At 42.2% G+C, this 15,662-nt stretch overlaps 1 protein-coding gene across 2 annotated transcripts in view; it reads left to right on the plus strand.

Annotated features, from left to right (window-relative positions):
- Positions 1-4,501, plus strand: part of C11H10orf90 (chromosome 11 C10orf90 homolog) — a 66,020-nt gene extending 61,519 nt beyond the window's left edge. For both annotated transcript variants that reach the window (XM_030031470.1, XM_030031472.1), the window contains exons 7-9: positions 1,638-1,701; positions 2,922-3,021; positions 3,582-4,501. In XM_030031470.1, the coding sequence (XP_029887330.1) occupies positions 1,638-1,701; positions 2,922-3,021; positions 3,582-3,620 (203 nt within the window). In that variant the 3' untranslated portion in view covers positions 3,621-4,501. The remainder of the gene's footprint in view (positions 1-1,637; positions 1,702-2,921; positions 3,022-3,581) is intronic.
- The last annotated feature ends 11,161 nt before the right edge of the window (positions 4,502-15,662 follow it).

Genomic DNA, 15,662 nt, shown 5'->3' on the forward strand with positions numbered 1-15,662 from the left:
GGCTTCTCAGCCTCCCTTCCTTTCTCGATTTGTGTTTTGAAAACTGTACCAGTTCAGGACAGGAACTGCTGCAAAGCTCCCTTTTGTTTTCACATCGAGATACAACAGTGATCCTAAAGGACATGCAGCGTTTTCCTGAGTACCTCCGTAATCTGAGTATGACTTGGCCTCTAGGTGTAGCCCCGTAAGTTGCTCGAGGCTGTTTGGTTGCCGAGACCTCTCCCATAAATATGCCTGAAACATTTGGTGTCTTAAACAGCGGGGAAGGGGTCTTTTTTTGGGCAATGGTTGCTGGGTCTGCTCAGGGCCAGCATCTGCACTGGACAGTTCTGGAACGAATTATTCTCTGTATTTACTTCTCTGCCTTGATTATTGTATTTTGTCTCTTCAGTGAGATGGCAGAAAGAGGCCGGCGTGGGGCCTGCTGTGATATATATCATCTCTTCTAAACTTCCTTGGAAAATGGAAGGGCTTAAAAGTTTGCACATATATTTATCTTCTGCAACGATACTGGCAAATACCTTTGATGTTCAGATTAGTGTGACTACCCAGGGCACCTTACCCCTGTCCTCAGTGCCCAGACCTGGCTGGACGTAGGCAACGCTCTGGTCATCCTTGTGTTCAGAGACCAGAACGTAAACCCATTTCTTCCATACACCTGGACTGGGAAGCTGAAGTTACAACTATCCACGTCACCTGTGTGCATCAGGGCAGCAGCTCATGCACCGCAGGGATGTTCCTTCCCCTCCCCTGGATCTGTCGTGCCGTACGGAGGGGGGACCCTGCCCCGTCTCCCCACTTTTTCTTTCATCGTCCTGGTGCAAATCTAAATAACGCAGCTGTGCAGGCAGCAGTCCTCTCCTCCCTCGTCTCCCTGATAAACGTGGTTAGACGCAGTCTCCTTCATCAAGAATCAGTTCTGATTACCTACTGACTGGCTTCCCACCTTGTACGAATACCATCCCTTCCCGTTCAGAGGCCATTTTTGCAAGCAAGGTGTTAAAATTACCTATTCCTGAGACTCACCGACTGCTAAGATTGGTAATTATTTTCCCATATCCAGGGAAATGCTGATTGGAATTATTGCAGATATCTTCATATTTGATCAGGAAAGAGTAATATAATTTTCCTCCTCCTAATGCTCGGCATAATTATTCACAGCCCTGCAAAACAAGTGTAAATTGAATCAGAAATGATCATACCAGGCCAGGTTCCCAACACGCATCAGCTGAGAATGCAACCAGTGTGCACGGGTGCAAGTGCTTGCATGAGTATGTCGGGAAAATGGGTCGCTTGATACAGCAGTAATCTTCGCTGGCTCGTGATCTGAATAAAGGTTGTACACAGCTGCATGTGACAATGAAAAAAGTCATATGCATTTAAATAAATGAACTCTGCAATGAAGCTGGTTGCTATGGGTCTTCTCCATCCTTCTCTTTCTGTAGGGCAGCTTCAGAAAACAATTCAGCTCCAGATGAAGTTGTTAAATGTCTTTTCGTTGAAATATGGAGATTTGGATCCAGCCTTGTCATCAAAAATTAATCAGAAATATTGTACCATGACTACACAGAACGTGACATTTAAAATTTCAGTAAACGCAGATTCCTCCAATATTAACTTTATTTTCCCTCTGCTAGATAACCTCTTCAAACCAAAGGAAAGATTCATTCCAGAGAAGGAGATGCATATGAGATCCAAAAGGTACGAATCATTTCGGTTTAGAGTTCCCTGCAAATCACTGCCATCTCACGCCTAAGGCAGTGTATTTCCACGTTGTCTTCATACACTGGAGGGCTGGACTGTCACGCTGCTTGCCACGCTTTTGTGCAATGCTCATGGTTTTCTTCCACTGTACCAGTTTAATAGATTTGGGGCAGCCCTGCCCATTGAGCACCCCTTTTCTAGCAGTTTCAGACAGCAAGGGGTACCCATGGCGTGAAAACTAAGTCCCTGACAGATACCTCATATTGGACATTCAAAAATGTAAGCAGTACAGTCACTCTGTTTTTTTTTTTTCACCCTGGTTATGGCACATAGTATAGAATTACAGCAAACTATTAGGAACGTGGTATCTGATCTTTAAGGATATTGCATGTCATGCCATCATTTACAAGGAAAGCTGCAAATGGCTACCATGCAGAATTCATCCTGGTTTTAACAGTGCTCAAGATGCGTCCCATTTCTCTTCTCCAAAATACAATCTCCAGCCAAACCAGGCTGCTTCAAGAACTCAGTATTGCAAAATATTATGAAGAAAAATCGGAACTAAACAGGCTTTTTATGCAGGCAAAAAACAGGACTGCTGCCAAGGAAGGTCCGACTTTCTTTTCAGACCCCTGGGAATTTTATCATTGATTTCCATGGTAAAAGATCAGACCAGAAGTCACTGTTTTGAGGGCAACTCATGTTATTTTTAAAATGGACAGATTATGTTCTCCTTGGTAAAAAGAGTTCCTAATGACAGTGAAAAAATGTTAACAGTCTACAGTCTAATAATGATGGTTTTCTTGTATTTTAGAAAAATACTTGAAAATTATTGCTTGGTATTAATTTTGTGACATAAATACAAAAAAGTGTACAGGCCAGACTCTGGTTTGAATTACATTGCTATAAATTGAAACCAACTCCCCTGAGCTCATTAGAAGCTAACCCAGAATTATGCTGCTGCATTGAGATAACCTGATCCCATCTCTTTCTTTGCTTTTTGGTTAAAAATTAGGAGTGTTTTTCAACAAGTCAGATTTTATATAAAAACATTATTGTAATCATTTATAATTCCTGTGTCATAAATCTAATTCAAGTACTTAGAGATGCCCATTAATGACAAGTATTGCATTGAAGGCAAACATTTCCTATAGGAAAAACAAATTATTTGAGTCCCAGAGATGACACGTGAAGTTAACTTTTTAAATTCATTCCAGGATTTATGACAATTTACCTGAAGTAAAGAAGAAACAAGAAGAAAAACAGAAACGGATCATCATCCAGAGTAACAGAATGCGTGTTGAGATCTTTAAAAAGGTACGGATTTACCGTGAATGCCAAGTATAGTTTTGTCACCCTTCTTTACCTGGGAATGGGTCCACAGAGGCAGCACCTGCCTGAGGAGCCGGTGCTAATCATGTGCAAACCTGAGAGCAAAGGATATTTTTTCAGTCTTGTCCTTGGGTTAGGCACTTCTTTAAACTTGAATTAACAGCTGAACCTTGTGTTGGAATAAGCACCCTCGACTTTTGTTTTTTAAATATGAGTCATTAGTTGTGGTAGAAAGCTGCATCAGCACAGTTAATCCAGGTGCAGATCTGAGGCATTCCCAGATAATCCCGCTCCACGTTGCACACAAGTACCAGTTCTTCCTTGTTTAAGTGCTCTATTCCTGCAATTACACCCTTCCTGTCCAAGTTGGAAAAGCTTTCAGTGCTTTCTTTTTTTTCTTTTTTGGAGCAACGTAGCCAGTAGATTTGAAGTCTGAGAATGCTAATACGATCTCACCTACAGTATCACTGAAGATTTCTACAGTTAGAGCCACCTCGTGTATTTTAACGGTATCTTAAGGCTGTTTTGCGTTGTTTTTTTCCTAGCAATTACTGGACCAGCTCCTTCGAAGAAACACAGAGTGACAAAGGATTCTCTTGCCCATCATCCTAATTGGATCTTGAATGCCTTTGACTGCTAGATAAGCCATAAAATTCACTGTTATCTCAATTACCGGGAGGTATTTTTCTTATCTTTGGCTCTTTATATGAAGAAAGATCATTTATATTTCAATTGAAATTTTAGGGCAACTTTCAAGTAATCGGAAAGAGTCTAAAAGGGAACACAGCTCTTTCAGAGCATCACCTTTTGGTCAGTTTACCCAGAGGAAATAATTTTAAGAATTTTTAATGCAAATACTGAAATAAGGTGGTATTATTTATCTTAATCTTTTAAAAAGTATATGTCTCTGTAGCAATAGGACTGGGTTTATAAGATCTGGAAAACTTATTTCTCTGAAGTATTCTATTAATTGATTTCCTGTGAGTTAAATCCTTGAAGTAAAGAAAAATGAATATCATTATTTGTTATGTTTAGAAACTAGCTGAAATAGCATGACCACATAATCATAGCAGCAGCAGTTTCACATTAATACTTAACATACCAAAAGGGACCAATATTTTAGCTCTCTGAAGAACTCTATTCCTGTTTATATAGTGAATCTGCATAGCAAGCTTACCTGTTAAAGAGCAATATTTAAAAATCTGATTATAACACTGTTTTTCGTGTTTTTCATTGTAATATATATTTTACTCCAATTCTGTGAGCATTAAGTATTTATAGAAATGGCATATTAAGAAGTGGTGCCAAGAAGTATGTTTGCATCAAAACTGCAGAACTAAAACCATCTGTAGTGTTTCCTCCAAAAAAATATTTAAATCTTTATTTGTACATTTTGGAAGTAAAAACAACCAGCTTACAAACCAATGAAGTTTATTTATGGAATAAAATATGAATATAATATTGATCCAACTGCTATGTTTTTATTTGGTACTGTTAAATATAACACAATTATTGAAACTGCTTGAGAAGTCATGCCTTTGTATGCCACAAATCCTATGGTAAAAAATATTGCCCATAAAAATCACTGCAAGTGTTAACCTCTGTTGCATGAACACTCAATTGAGTGTGTTTGAATGAGGCTGGAATTTGGCCTTTGATATCGATGCTTTATTTTTCTAATCCAGCCTGCGATGTAAGGTCAGGTTTTTTGGAAGAGGGATGTTTGTTAGCTGGGCTTTGGCCACTGCGATAGCCTCCAGCTGTGTGACCTGTGCTGGACCACAGGGAACCCAGTTATATTTTGTGCTCTGGCTGTCTCTGCTAGATTACTTTGCCTCTTTGTGTTTCAGCTTCCCAGTTTGTAAAGTAGGATTAATGATGTTAACTTCTGCTCACAGACAAGATAGCGATTTATTGAACAAATACGTTGCATTCCAGATAGATAGGTATCTTTAAAAACTCGTCAATTAGTTCAATGCATTTTGAGAGGACATGTAAGGTAAGGTAATGCTGGCTGTAAAGAAGAAACCGCCAGGGTTCTTCCCCCAGAAAAGTCTTTTTAACCAAGCAAGTAAAGCTGTACTGGAAACCGAAGTCAGTGCTGGACCACAAATGGCTCCAAGTAGAATTTGTAAAAGGGACTGCAAGAAGGAGCATCCCCCAAGCTTTGCAGCTCAGCTGCGTGGTAGATCTGCTCTCCTGTGGGTTCATCGATCCCGCTTGCTGCTCTCCAGGAAAAACATGTGGCCTGCCTTAAACAGGAGGGCCTTTCTCTCTCTGGTGGACTTCTGGGTCTCCACCACAGAGTGATAAATTATAGCCATAAACACCCCCACACACGCAGTCTCCTAGACTGAATCTGAAGGATTATCTTTCAAGCTTTCGGCCAGTTATAGCTCACTACAACTACTAGAGACATTTCCTATAGACGTTAGTGCCAAAATCCCCTTTGAGTTCAGTAGAAACCTAGCATTTTTCCCCGTTGGTTCCTTAGTCCCTAGTTTCTTGACTTCAGAGAAATGCAGCTTTGGTTCATCAAGCTTGTACCCTTCAGGAGCATTATTTCCTGCACACATCCATAGAGAAATACTATATACATTTAAGCCTGCTTTACTGTACACATTTAAGCCTGCTTGTAGTCTTACCCTAGAGCCACGGCAAGACATTCTGGTATGGAGACAAGACATTTGGTATTCAGTATGCATGGAGCACACAGCAAGATACCCACAGCCTGGGGCCGGGATGTCCCCTGGTGTGGGACTGGCACCTAGTGCCACCAGGAGAAGAGAGCCCCAAAACTTTTCCCACTTCTTCTCTGGCAGAGTGGAAGAGCCAGAGTCTTCCTCGTTGAGAGTGAAAGAGGATTTTACATGGAAATCAGACATTTCTCCTGCAGGATGCCTGGGAACTGAAGGGAGATGGCTTAATCTAACTGCCATAATATATGCCTCCTCCACGCCCATACAATTTTATATGCATCTGTAAATGCAGGTAAATATATATGCATATTTGACATGCTTCTCACCATCTGGCTGGGAATATCAAAGAGAGGAGCTGATCCTCCTTAGAAATCACAGCACTTAGGTCCTCGTGAGGAAATGAACCGCGTGAGGAACTGGGATGAATGGCACAGGCTTGGTGTGACACGGTTCAGCCTAGTTTCTGCCCCTCGGCACCCCCATGGGCACGCTGACCGGGGCAGGACACGTCTCAACGGACCTGGTTTCCTCTCGTTTCTGCTGGCCATCCTCGGAGACAGGGTACCACACTGGCCTGCTGCATCTTCGCCTCCCCTGGCTCATGAGGAGCTCCACCTTCTCACAGACTTAGAGCCGGTGCCCTGTTCACAAATTCTTTTGGGTTTGTAGAAGGGTTATTTCCAAATGTTTTTATTTTCTCTAAATGTAATTTTCAAAATCTGCAGGAAAAATATGTGGCAATTTGAGGTGGAAATTCTCTTGTATAAATAAGCTTGGGAGTATACCTAATGAGCAAAATGCATAATGCAAATCACTGTCTGGGAATGTTTTATGAGATATGAAACCTTTGCTTCAGAAAACCAAAAATGATCTCTGTTGCAAACCTAATTTCTTTTTCTGGGCCTCAGAAAAGAAGGTATCTGGTAATGTATCCAGCAAACAATTCTGACATTCATTTCAGCTCTACAATCCAGTCATTGTGATAGAAAATAGACTGTACAGGAAAATGTTACTTCAGAAAAACATGAGCCTCGCAGGCTTAGCCCTATGCAAGCAGACATCAACTTAATGAATTTTAGAGTTAGGAAAAAAATTGGCATAATTTCACTTTGGACTTGCAGGCATTTCAAAGTAAAGAGTACATTTGCCATCGGATAGTATTCGACACCGAAAACTCCCCAGCCTAAATTGGAGATCACCCACACTTGTCAAATACTGGAATTTTCCTTCTTGTTGGATGCTGTTCGAGTTCGGGTTCTCTGGCTGTCAGCCCATGCCCCATGTCTTCAGGAGGGACACATTTTCCTGCTGGTACAACTCCACAAGGATTAACGCGTCTGGTAATAGGCATTGGCGTTCGTTCCCCATCTCCCTTGTTGGGTCATCTCTTTTCACGCTGCTGATTTGTACGTGCCCGCTGAACAGTATTTAATAACGAATGTTGGTTGGGGTGACATGTTGAGATGGTTTTGGGGCGTCAAGGCACAGAGTCTGCGCAGGCTTGCCAACACGTTGACTTGGCATTCTCCTTCTGAAACAAAAAGCCTCTCATTAGGGTTGACATTTTGCATTATTCAAAATGGAGCCCACACGGGGAATGCACAGTGTTTTAGGTGTCCAAGATGTGGTGTTTGTTTGCTTGCTGGCATCATTAATTTCATCTGACAGAAATACCTCATTAAGGGTTGAAAGTCATTGCAACGTAACGCACTGAGGGTTACAGTATTCTGGGGATTTATTTCAAACCCAAATACTTTCCTGTGTATGTGTATGCAAGTCATTAGTTACTTCTTCGAGTTTACTCAGCTGGTCAGATAGATGGGGAGACTGTCTGGGTAAGACTTTTTAGGAGTTTTGTTGTTGAGTATCTGGGATTGGTCATGTTAGTGTAATGTTTTCTGTGAGAGAGCTGATTTACAAGGAAAACAACACAGAAAAGCAGGGATAAAGTTTCTGGCAGCTCTCTCCAGAGGAAACCATTCCCCAATACAGGCATCGCAGTAAGAGCTCCATGGCTAAAAATACCCCAGCTTGCCTCATCTGTAGAGAAGTTTGCCCCTTTGACTTCAGGGACAAAAATGCCTGTGTGCTTTGATGGGTGGGTAATTATCTTTCCAGGAGCATTGACTGGCCACTTGTTCACTGATGGAGTAGATCAGTCCGCAGGGTTGTCCCACAGGGTCATATTTCATCAAGCACTATGACTTAAGCCTGTGTAGTTTATTACTCAGTATGCTTCTCGCCGAGCTGGGTTACGGCCGGCTGGATGCCTGTGAGATGCCCTCACTGTGCTCCCCCGCTGTCACGGCCACAGGTCAGCACCAGGCACTGGGGGCTCGAGAAGTCCCAACCCCAGCTGAGACCATTCCCAGTTTGCGGTCTTCCGAATAAGAGGTGATTAGAAAGCAGTGGCACGAACTAAAATGCAAGGACACCTGGGCATAAAAATGGATTAGGATAAAAGAAGATACTGAAATTCTTTCATATATACCGTAGGTAGAGAAGCTTAATGTGTGGATGGAAATATTTATTAAGCTTTGATTTAAATGTGCGTCTACTGATATCACAATCACAAAAATCCTTGCCCCAAATCCTTGTTCAGAGGGAGGAGCCTGTGTTGCTCGTTGAGTGGTGCTAGTCTGCCTATTGATAAAGGCAGCGTGTTGGGCTCTGGAAGCGAAACTTGTCTCCCAGCTGAACTACCTGGAGGAGTTTTGGGAGGTTATGATTTTCTCTCTTGAATCTCTGTTTAGCTGTGGGAAAACTGTTGAAAGAAGTATGTCATGTGAAAACACATTTCTATGTTGAAAATAAGAAGCATCCTCTTTTTTAAGTCAGGCGTCTTATTTTCCTAGTTCTCCTTGGCTCCGTACCAAAGCTGTAGGAGGCAGAATTACTTAATATCCATTTTAGATGACCCACAGAATAAGATAATGAGGTGTATCATCTCCTTACCAGCTGCAGAGTCATTTAAAAAAAAAAAAAAAGAGAGGAAATTGCACAAATGTGCTCATGGTACACAAAATTACATAAAATTAGTAAATAGGAAAAGTGCAATGAAATGCTTGAGGTTTGTGTTGCATAGACAGGAATATGTAAAAGAGACCCTAATTGCAGATTTTTTTTTTTTAATTGGTCACAGTGATGCATTTTTAGACTTCATGTGTTAAATACTTTTATCTTCTACAGTATCTTACAATGACTAGCCTTTAGTTAATATACGATTATAGAACGATACTTATGCAAGCGCCTATTACACATGAGCTGCTCCGTGGTTCTAGAGTTACTGCAGGTCTGCAATCGGCCTGAGAAATTGCCGGTAGAAAATGGCAAAGACCCTTCTGAAACCATTTTAGCTTCACCTTCTCGCTCGGGCCATCTGTTAATACACCTTTCAATATGCTCTTGCAGCTCTTGAAGCTGTGCTTGAAGAACGGGGAGACTTCCATTTTTATTTCATGTTTCTGTGGGTTTTTTAGAACTTTTTGTTCCCTAAAGTAATTGAGCACTTTGTATCCCCTTCTGGGGTAATGTGGGGAAAGTCAGTAAAGATTGGGACCAAAAGGTAGTCTTGGGAATGGTGTCCAGTCTGAACTTGGACTAATCTTCTGATTACCTGATAATGGTGTCTGAAAGAAAGGTCCCTCAGCAAACATTGTAATGAATTGTAATATATAACTATGACCAAGGAGTTAAAAAAAACCATATTCAGGACAGAAGTCTGGTTTTGTAACTGGGCTGTCCTGTGAAATTGTGTCACTGCAGGAGGAGGCAGGGCAATAGGCTGGAGACGGACACGTGCCGTGATTTGGGGAAGAAATGATGAGGAAAGGACAATGCTCTTCTCCATGGATAGATGACGGGCTGGATGCACAGCGCAGCCGCCTGAGGACTGCCCATTGCCCTCCATGACAATAAGGCAGTGTATTTTGAAGAATGCCCCAATGACAGCGGTGTGGTCTTCAACAGCACTGCAGTGATGTCAGGGAAAGGGCATTACCAGTGTATTCTAGACTGCTGATTTATAGACAAATAAACCAGTGCTCAAATATTATATCCACATTAGTTCTTCATGACTAATGTTGTTACAATGAATACCAGAGGAATTAGTAATGAATACCCACTTACTGTAAAGTGTCGCCAAATCTATACTTAACTTGTAACGCTACTGGGAGCACATATATAATTTTTGTGTTTGTTATTATGTAAAAATATAACTTTGAGGGCTCATTGGTCTAAATTTAATTATGTAATGGCATAAGTTAAACGGCATGAAAGATATATAATTATGGGCTGACTGTTCTATCTAATACTATTAGCTGCTGTTACAAAACCAACATTTTACTTCTGTTTTGGTTTTGAGAGGTTTCACTTGCTGTGTTTGTGACCCAAAGCAAATGAAATTTTGCAATAGAATCTAACAATCAGAAAATGCCTATAATAAAAGAAGCTCTGTTTCACTCTTCCTTTCATAAATAATATGAGATTAAGAGCTAATTGATTTCATTCTCCCATGATGTATACCACAGTACTTTTTAATGATTTCTCTCAAGTTTCCCATTAAGAATATTTATTTTTCTTTAAAAACAAAAATATGCTGTCCTCCTAATTTACTGTCCCAGCATTTATGATGATGGATGTTGCATTGTTTTGTGGTTTGCAGAGGGCTAGACAGGAATGTTAAAAATATATGACTTCATAATTTTTAGTCTGAGTTGAATACTGTCCTCTTGTGAGACATGTAAAAGCTTGTGGGTTTTTTTCTTTCTTTTGTTTTCAGGGAGACAGTGAAATTTGTAGCAACAGATCAAAGTGCTTATTCTCAATGTCTGGTCTGAAGTTAAAAGGCCCATATTTAATGGGTTATTTGTCATATTTAAAGGGATTTTAGCACAGGACACCTTCCTGCCATGCTCTCAGAAATGTCTTGTCCAATATAAGGATCCTGCTGGAGAATCATCACTTCTCAGAATGAGTATTGAAATTAGTAGCAAAGCTTAAAATGACGTTTCTTCTGCCATGGAAAAATAAGGACCTGTTCAGGTGGTCTGAAAAATAAGGAGCTATCCAGGTCCTCAGGGAGAGGATACAGGATGTCCAGACCATCGGCCCAGATTACTCTGGTTTGGACATTTTCAGGATTTTTCTGTAGCAGGCTGTTGGGCAGGAAAACCTTGGTGCTTCTTCCTACGTGGCAGAATTTCCTTCTCACTGCAGCAAATAAGGGTTGATCAACAACAGAGCACCAAATGGGAAGAGAGTGCAACCTTTTTTTAAATTTTATTTTGCAGAATATTAATCCCTGTCTGGTAGCATTAACCAAGCTGGCTTGCCACGGGTCCTCGCTGGGCACTGCAAGGGAGAGCGGGGCTCATCGGTTACCGCAATACGTTTCAGTAAGAAAATGGCAACACCAAGATGAAAAGCGGAGTTTTAGGGCTGCACAGACGTGCTGAAGAAGATCGTTTATTTATTTATTTATTATTTACAAAGATAAGTATTTGCCCCTGTGTTACTAAACCAGAAAAAAGTTTAGCTAGCGTGTTTTTTTTTTTTTTTTTTGCTCTTCCTGGAGAAAGGCTGGAAGAAGAAGATGTCAATGGCTGCTTCGGTGTGGGGTGAAGCCAGGGGCTGAGCCCTACATCCCCCCCGGGGTCTTAAGGCTGTTGGGTCAGGGTGCTGGGGGCCTTGGGGGGGTTCCCACCCGCAGGGAGGGTGCCCCAAGGTGGGGAGGGTGCCCCAAAGGAGGCTCGGCTGCCGGTGGTGGCTGTGCTCCTGGAGAGCTCTGTGTTTGCATGACCGAGGGTTTATGCTACAGGAAAAGAATGTGACCAGGGACCGTGTGAGGTTTGGGTTTTTGTGTTTTAACTGCTGAAGAATTTAGGGGGTTGCTGTTGTTGTTGTTAAGGTCCTGTATCCTTGGAGCGGTGGGTTTCTTTGTTTGCTCTTGCTTGAGCTCCTCCTGGCTTTTTCACCCTTGGCCCTGTTACAGCAGCCTGCAACAGTCTCTGTGTCGTTTCCCTATAAAGTAGTATACAGAGCTTAATCAGCATTAAAGCAGAGCTTACTCCCCTGCTTTGTTAGAGGAAAGGAGCTGTTTTCCAAAATGATGTTGCAGTGGAGGCGCAGGACGAACTGGGCAGAGCAGGCAGGGGGAGAGGAATGTGATGAGCATGTACCACTCGCCATCAGCCCTGCTATCCTTCCTCCAGGTAGAAAAGATGCTAGCAAGCAGTGATCTCCGAACACGGTTTAATGGAAGGGGCTTGTTCCCTCAGATTACGGTTCATCCCTGAGACAGAGCGAAAATACTGCATCTCATTTATTAAATGTATAAATAACTTCAGGATGACTGGGTCAATTTTACATCTCTTTGAATATAATAGCGCTTTATCATTCAAACAAGGTAGGGGTTGGTTCAGTTTCTTCTCTATCAAAAAAAAGGTATCCAGAAACATTTCAATTTGGGAGTTCTGCGTTCCATGATAAAATTAATTCAGTATTATATCCTGTCAATCAGCTGTAGCAGTTCAAGGTTCTCTACCAGTACAAAGGGCCATGTTACTTCAAATAACTCCCAGATAGGTCTCGGAAAGAAACAGTCTCCTCTCAACAGAAACCCAACTTTATAAGCGTGTCCCTTGTATGTGTGCAACAAGGGAGAGAAACTATGAAAACCCTTGGTTCCCAAAGTCAGGAGAAGTCTATCGCCCTAATTAAACCGAGCTCTGTTGAAACTCACGGGGTACCAGCTGGGCACCGGGAGTCCGTCGGCTCGGACGACCGGGCAGACCACGGCTTCGTGGCCGGCGGAGGGGAGACACGAGGTCTGGCTGCAGCAAGGCGCTGGCTGCTTTGCCTTCTGCTTACGGCTCCGGCTGCGCTGGCTAATTCAAACTCTGGGACAGAAATGTCGGATGAATTTGATATTACGGTACCTTTAGGACAGGAAGAGAAAAAGGTCATAACCAAAGCAGGGAGCTGCAAGGGGAGTGGAGGGGAAGGTAGGACTATATTTATTGGTAACAGAAAGGTAAGACTGCTGACCTTGCATTGCACTTTATGGGCTTAACGACTTGGTTCGGACTCGCTGCGCTGCTCAGGACAGCATGCCGGCCGGCTCGGCAAGGCGTGCTGGAGCATACGCTCGCTAAAGATACGGAGGATGGGAACTTGCCCTCGTAGACTAGGAAATCTATAGAATGCAACTTCTCTCAAGTATGTGCAGTAAACAATATTTACAGCCAGTATTTTATTTCAGTGTGCAGAGCTGATGGATGCTATTCTCGGGAGCGTGCTATTTTATGTCTGAGTGTTGTGACAGAGGTCTATAGCAAAGCTCTGTGGCTAAAGGTCACGCTGTATTATGCTCTATCTATGCCTGTTAATTATAGAGGACTGTAATCTGCCACTGCAGTCACAGTTCAGCAGGATCTTGATTTTGCAGAGAGTTAATGAAGTGAGGGAGGACTGGAGACACAAAGTCTCAGCAGCTGACTAGGGGACACACAGATTTCAAAGGGAAAAGCTTTTTTGTTTTGTTTTGTTTACTCTAAGAAGCAAAAACTTCAGCCTGGAGGCCCCAAAACTGTAGATCCCTGTAGCTAAGCCCAGACAAGTCTTCATGCATTTTGGCACATCTGGGAATAAAAGGACTTGGATTTCTGGATAATACTCGATGCTGTGATTACAGTGAGATTCCCTGGATATGCAAAAGGAGATCACGGCTGATCTGGGAAGATGTGAGAGCAGTGTTACAGAGGTGCTTTCTCCCCACCAGAACCTCTTATCTTGAAATTGTTCAGCTATCTGAGGTGGTTTATCCTCTCTTCATTTAACTCAGGCTGTAACACAGGGATGCAATTCCTGCTCTAGCAAAGAAGGGTAGCAGACATAGCTTTTCCTTTTCCTCTTTTCCTTTTCTTATACTCCATACCCTATAGTATACCATGATTCATCTCACAAGTGCCATATAGTTTGTTACAGTGCCTTCCATCTAATGTCACGAAAGCATAGAGTATCATAGTCTGGAGGTTTTAAGCTTAAGATATGTTCTCTCTACTCCTTTTTTTTTTTTTTTTTTTTTCCCCATATTGTCTCCATCAGTCACTAATTCCTTCTCAAAACTCCTTCTTTAACCAAGGGGAAACTAATGGAAGTTGATGTTTCCCTCAGCGCATCCTCCTCCTTTCTGGTGTCTGTACTAACCCATATGTCATGCTTGTTTCAGGGTAAGTTATTCCACACTGCTCTCTTCCATATCATTCTCTTCTGAATTGACCTTTTCAGTGCCATGTGAACTAAAGCTCCTGCATGAATTAGTAATGTGATTAACTAGAGTCCAAGCCAACTGCCTGTATTGTCATACAGTCAAATATTAACTGTTAAAAATCACGAGTGCTCTTTACGTCAAATTATTTTCATATGTAAATGCAAACTGAATGTTAAGCTACTTCAACTTGACCTATTAAAGTGACACAGTGACACAAGTCAGAGGCAGGTATAAGAGTCGGAGACAAAAGGATGCGTAGCTGTAGCCCAGCTTTGTGAATGACAAGAGGTAACGATTAATGCAGGACACGTTCCTGAGCACCCTGTAAGCATTATCAATTCTCAGTGTCCTGCTGAAAGAGGCATGTTAAATGTTTCCAAACCACTTCGGGGGGAAGTGGGGGTGATGCAGTTGAAAGACATGCCTGAAGAGGGGTCCTGATAGGATCTCAGAGATCCTTGTCACTTCATTCCTTCAGCTTTCCTCCAGCCACAGGTGACCCAGAGCCGCGGGGTGAGATATTTCATCCGCGCGTTTCAAAGTACAGAGATGCTACAGCAGTGGGATCTGTGCTCTTCAGTTTGTAGCTAGTGGTTGGCTTGGTTTTCCTGCAGAGGCTTAAAGCCAAGAGCAAACCAAGCTACCAGCGTGTGCCACCCTCTCTCTATAGTAATAGAGAAGAAACAGCAAAGTGTTAGGTTTCCCTTTCCCGCGGAGATAAAAATTAAGAGCAAAAAGACCATTTAGCTGTTCATGTGCCGTTTCTATTGCAGGGTAGTCCTAAACTAGTGTAGAGTGGAGTGCATGCTTTGGAAAGAAAAGCTACTCGTAGTTGAAGTAAAGAAAAACTAAATACATAGAGTAAGGAGGATAAAGAGGATGAAAATGGGGGGAGGAGGGAAGCATAAAGAAGCAGTAGCAACAGATACAAAGGTGAAGAAAACCCCAGAAGCAGTGAGACACCTCCACACAACATCCCCTACCCCCCCCCATTCCTCTTCCCCCTGACAGAGCTAAAGAACAAAGCTGGGAAGGATGGATGGAGAGCCATCGCCCGCGGGAACGCGGGAATAACCTGGAGAATCGGGATTGTGGCCCCCTTTGAAGCAGCCACACAACCTGGATGCAATTTTCATTTCCTGCAGGGAAACTCAGCCTTGTTCTTCTGAAGTGGATAAAGCAAGCCTCGTAAAACTAATTGTGGGAGGTGGTTTGACATGAGAAATTAAAAGTCAAGGTTTGGCCTCTCTTATGCATATAGTAGTGAAGCAGGGGCACTTCAGATTATTTTCCCTTTTCCTTGAGGTTTTTTTTTCCAAAAGAGTTTTGAAACTGCTGTGAAATTGCACTGTTGTTGTAGCCAAAGGTAACTAATTCAGTAACGTTCCTATGTGGATACTGTTAATAAAATATTTGGGGCTCTTTTGTGATAAACTATCAATTTATCGACTTCAAGCCCATAAAATTAGTGTGGTTAAATGCAAGTGTTCCTTTCTGGTTAAGTTGGGGGGGGAGGAGGAGGAACTCTGATAATATCTAGTTCATTCATGCTAGTGAATGACCAAGATATAATTGGCTCCACATTCTCTGTTAGCAAATATTGTTCCTCAAAATAAAAATACTACCATTTAAGCGAAAAGCCATATAGGATTACC

The sequence above is a fragment of the Aquila chrysaetos genome, chromosome 11, assembly GCF_900496995.4.
Source record: "Aquila chrysaetos chrysaetos chromosome 11, bAquChr1.4, whole genome shotgun sequence".
Taxonomy (NCBI): Eukaryota; Metazoa; Chordata; class Aves; order Accipitriformes; family Accipitridae; genus Aquila; species Aquila chrysaetos.